Source organism: Elephantulus edwardii, unplaced genomic scaffold, assembly GCF_000299155.1.
Source record: "Elephantulus edwardii isolate Elephantulus edwardi_28Jun2011 unplaced genomic scaffold, EleEdw1.0 scaffold00133, whole genome shotgun sequence".
Lineage (NCBI taxonomy): Eukaryota > Metazoa > Chordata > Mammalia > Macroscelidea > Macroscelididae > Elephantulus > Elephantulus edwardii.
The window spans coordinates 4,086,168-4,090,815 of NW_006399883.1; the positions used below are offsets into that span (position 1 = coordinate 4,086,168).

At 42.1% G+C, this 4,648-nt stretch overlaps 1 protein-coding gene across 1 annotated transcript; it reads left to right on the forward strand.

The window, feature by feature from the left end:
• The first annotated feature begins 2,861 nt into the window (after nt 1-2,861).
• On the forward strand, nt 2,862-3,242 carry LOC102857708 (histone H2B type 3-B-like). Its single transcript, XM_006893908.1, has one exon. The coding sequence runs from the start codon at nt 2,862-2,864 to the stop codon at nt 3,240-3,242; it is 381 nt and encodes a 126-aa protein (XP_006893970.1).
• The last annotated feature ends 1,406 nt before the right edge of the window (nt 3,243-4,648 follow it).

Consider the following 4,648-nt stretch of genomic DNA (forward strand, 5'->3'; position numbering starts at 1 on the left):
CAATGTTGTTGTATACTCCTCAGTCAGAACCCATTTATAGTTGACCTTCTATTTTATGTACTGTGGAGTCAGAACCCACTCATACAAGAGTATGACCCTCCACTACTAGAGTCCTTTATTCCTAAATAGAGGCCTTTCCCTCTGTATGGACTTCCCTCCAACCTTTCATTTGGTAGCTGAGCTAATTAACCATTTGCATCACTCTGGAACGTCTTCAGTTGTTGCCAAAGAGAGTGAAAGTTATTCTTGATCTAGTCTGGCTTGGGAGATACAAAATACCTTACTTGGTAACTTTAATTACTTCAATGCCTCTTTCTACAATACACTAAAAATGCTTATCTAGCTCACAATGTTGAGTACCATAGAATCTGAAATGACTCATAGCTGACACTTAGCAGATTTTCAGAAGCAGGGGAAACTGTCCATCTTTCTCCCATGGAGTAGATGGTGGATTCAAACTGCATACCTTTGGGTTGGCAACACAATTCTTACCATTAAGCCATCAAAGCACCTTACTGCATAATGAGGACCACAAAAAGGCTTGTTAAAGTGCAACAATGAATGAATGGAAACCCTAAGAAAGGCTTGTTAAACACATATTATAAAAGTAAACAGATAAAATACTTAATGCCAAGTATATCTTAAACAGATCATCTTTCTGATGGTCCCAGAATGCTTTCAAAGTAAAAACTTGAATGCATAGCACATTCCCTTAATGCACAAGGTTACTTATTTAATCAAGCATTTATAAGTCATTGGCTATGGATCAAAGGAGCTATGGTGACAGAAATACTGCATAAGGCAACCATACATTAGCAGTTTGAACCCATCAGCTGCTTCTCAGGAGAAAAATGGAAAATCTTCTCACTAACAGTTACAGTCTTCAATACCAGATTAAGAGTCATGACGAGCCAGGAATGACTAGCTGGCAGTTGTTTGAGGCTGGCTATTTATCAACCTTGTATTTCATCCCGGAGATTCAGAAGTAATAGACACAATTCTACAGTTTAGTCACCCTTTTTACAAGAAAGAGAACTGTTCTTTCTACATAATTATGTGATGGAGTTGCCCAGGGCACAAAGGTAGTGTGGCAGAGGGCACACCAGTTGCTTATAGCTGAGTCAATCCTGTGAAGCAAAGGAAGAAATGAAGTTAATGCATGTTGTTGTTGTTGTTGTTATGTGCTGTCAAGTTGCTTGCAATTCATAGCAACCCTATGTACAAGAGCCCTAAACCCTGCTCTATCCTGTGTCAACCTCACTGTCTCTGACATACCTGCTGCCATTACCCCAATCACTGAATCAATCCATCTCATCTAGGGTCTTTCTCTCTTGCGCTGTCCCTCCACCCTCCTAAGCATGATGTCCCTCTCCAAGGACTGGTCCCTCCTTGCAACATGCCCAACGTATGTCAGACAAAGCTTCAGAATCCTTGCCTCCAAGGAGCAGCCTGGTTTCACCCTCTGCCCTCTGCATTAAATATGTGCTGGACTCCTTGCTAATTGCTTCAGGCACATTAATTCAGAGTAATTCTATCAAGTAGGCATTGATAGGCTCATTTTACAGATAAGAAAAATGAAGGCTCAGAGAAAGTAAATTATTTGCCAGAAGTAAACTAAAATTCTGCCTATCTAACGAGTTCCCCAGGTGATGCTGATGCGGAAACACTAAGATACCAGAATAGATAATACCTTCTATTTATAGGTTTTGGCCAGAGACACAGGGACTAGTGGCTCCCATAAATCTGTACCATGAAACAATACTACTTATCTTCTGGAGTTATTAGAATACCAGAAGGGTTCATACCTATCAAACATCTAGACTCTTAAGGGAAGGAGTCATTTACCATTAACAATATGCAGGATTAATGTAATTTAAAATACATTAATTCCTTCTCTTATATTGAAAGTATGTCTTTTCCTCCCCCCTTTTTTTTCTTGTTGTGTACCATCAGTCTCGGATCCGACTGGCACAGGAGGAGATTGCTCCTCTTTCTCCAGCTGAGCATCTGATGGATTGGAATCGCCCGCCCAGCCTTCGCCCGCCCTGCCTTGGGATTGCAGCACAGCTTCTTGCCACTAAAACTCGCTTTATTTTGAGTGCAAATATACAGTCATATTCGTAGTCATTGCTGTGGAATCAGAACCAACTTATAGCTGTCTTGCCAGAGGGTTTTCGGACCATCTTTCTCCCCAGAAGCTGCTGGTAGATTTGAAACACCTGAGAGGCTTGAACTCTGGGCTAACAACACAGCTCTTTGCTTCCTACACCACCAGAACTCCCTTAAAACCCAAATACCTACATTTTGTTTTCTAATGAACTGTTAGAATTTACTACAGAACTGGAAAAATAATTTTATTCTTTCGGCTTAAAGAAAACAGCAACAACACAGACAGAAAGTAATTGGTAAAAGCAGTTCTAACCTCTCCACTATTTCTCAGCTATCTCCCCTAGCTAGATCTTGGCCTCAGAAAATAATTTCCACTGTATTCTACACATACCAAAAAAAGATTCAGATTTGGCGCTAAAATCTGTTTGTTTCCCTTTTTTGACGCGTTCAGATATGATAAACAAAGATCTTTCACCTTAAAACAAAGGCCTCTAAACAAAGATTCGCTGATTGAACATTGCCAACATGGCCTAGCTGCTTTTTGATTGGCTGAAGTGGCTACCTCACTGTCGTCCAATAGAAAAACAAAACCAGCATCTCTATTTACATAAATTCTTCCTGTTTATGACAGCATACAGCACGCTATCCAATCAGATGCCAGAAACATGGAAGCCTTCATTTGAATATAAAAATGACAAATAGACCTGCTCTGTCCACATTTCCGTTTGTTTCTATCCTGACTCTGTCTCGACATGCCAGATCCTTCTCGGTCGGCTCCCGCCCCTAAGAAAGGCTCCAAAAAGGCCATCACCAAGGTTCAGAAGAAAGATGGCAAGAAGCGCAAGCGCGGCCGCAAGGAGAGCTACTCCATTTACGTGTACAAGGTGCTGAAGCAGGTGCACCCGGACACTGGCATCTCGTCCAAGGCCATGGGCATCATGAACTCCTTCGTCAACGACATCTTCGAGCGCATCGCCAGCGAGGCCTCCCGCCTGGCGCACTACAACAAGCGCTCGACCAGCACGTCCCGGGAGGTGCAGACGGCCGTGCGCCTGCTGCTGCCCGGGGAGCTGGCCAAGCACGCCGTGTCCGAGGGCACCAAGGCGGTGACCAAGTACACCAGCTCCAAGTGAGGCGCTTCCACCGCAGCTACGCAACAGAACCCAAAGGCTCTTTTCAGAGCCACCTTCATGTTCAAAAAGGAGCGTACAACCTAATTTAGTGAAATGAACTGACTAGAGATGAGTGGTGGAAGCATACGTTTTTAAGTAAAGCTGAGTTCCTTATTCATAATGACATTTTTTCCAGAAGTGAAATAACTTAACGTTCTATTCAATTTGCTACTTTAATCTTTGCTTTGAGGTTGTGACCATCTTAGCATTGCATGATCCCTGGGAATGATAAAGCAGGATTACTTCCAAGGCAACATTGTCCCACCTTCCTACCCTCATCCTGTTGTGGTTCTTGGTAGATCAAGCTGAGGTGCACTGAATGGAGCTTGATACTCTCCGCGCTTGGTGCTGTCATTCTTTAGATTCTTTCTGCATTTTTTTTTACTAGAGATGTGATTCTCTAGTCAAAAGTCACATACTCTCATCATCTTAGAGTTTCCTCAGCTTCTTATGGGCTCTATGCATTGTTGTTTGAAAAATCCCAATAATGGGACCCATAGTTTCTGATTTCCATAAGTAAACAGTAAAATAATATTTTAGGATAACAACTCTGGTGGCAAAGTGAAGCACATGTTTCAAGACTGACAGGAAGGTCATTGGTTCAAATCTGTCAAGTACTCTGTGGGATCCCAATGAGGTGGTCGCCTCTGGTAAAGATTCTAAAGCCTTAGAAACCTAGTGGAGAGGAAGGCATGAGCGAGAATAGACTGGGTGTCAGTGAGTTTGGCATATAAGACACACAAGCTTGACTAGGATCCAGATGCATGTTACTCTGAATAAATCTCAACATCCTGGTTACTCCTTATTCAGGAAGAACAAACTGTCTCACTTAGAGCAATCCACTCTCCCCAAACTGAAAAATCTGGAATTTGGATTAGACTCTTGGGATTCATGTTGTTGTTCAGTGCTGCCAAATTAATCACGATTCATTAACTAAGTTACAACCCACTTCACAGCGGGAATCAGACAACCTCCAGCTATAGTCACACATTTTCAACACTTAATCTTTCACATCTCGTTCCATAAATTAATTTATTCATTTGTAAGGATTGGGTTTTTTCCTCCAAAAGCAGCTGTTCCCCACCTCCAAATTCTCTGGTTTATTCCATGTTGTTGTTACGTGCTGCCATTTCAGAACTCATAGTTGACTCTCCAGAGGGTTTCCAGTGGCTGTAAATCACATGAGAAGAGATTGCCCATCTTTAACCTGTGAAACAACCAGTGGACTTGAACCACATGCCTTTGTGTTGGCAGCACAACTCCAAGCAAATTAAGTTTTATATTTCTGTCTATCTGTGTTTCATTGGTTATGCAAAGGCATTTGACTGTGTGGATCATAACAAACTGGATGACTCTGAGAAGAATGG

What these genes read in the sequence shown, in the direction of transcription:
- LOC102857708 (XM_006893908.1), top strand. Translation starts at nt 2,862, where the DNA reads ATGCCAGATCCTTCTCGGTCGGCTCCCGCCCCTAAGAAAGGCTCCAAA.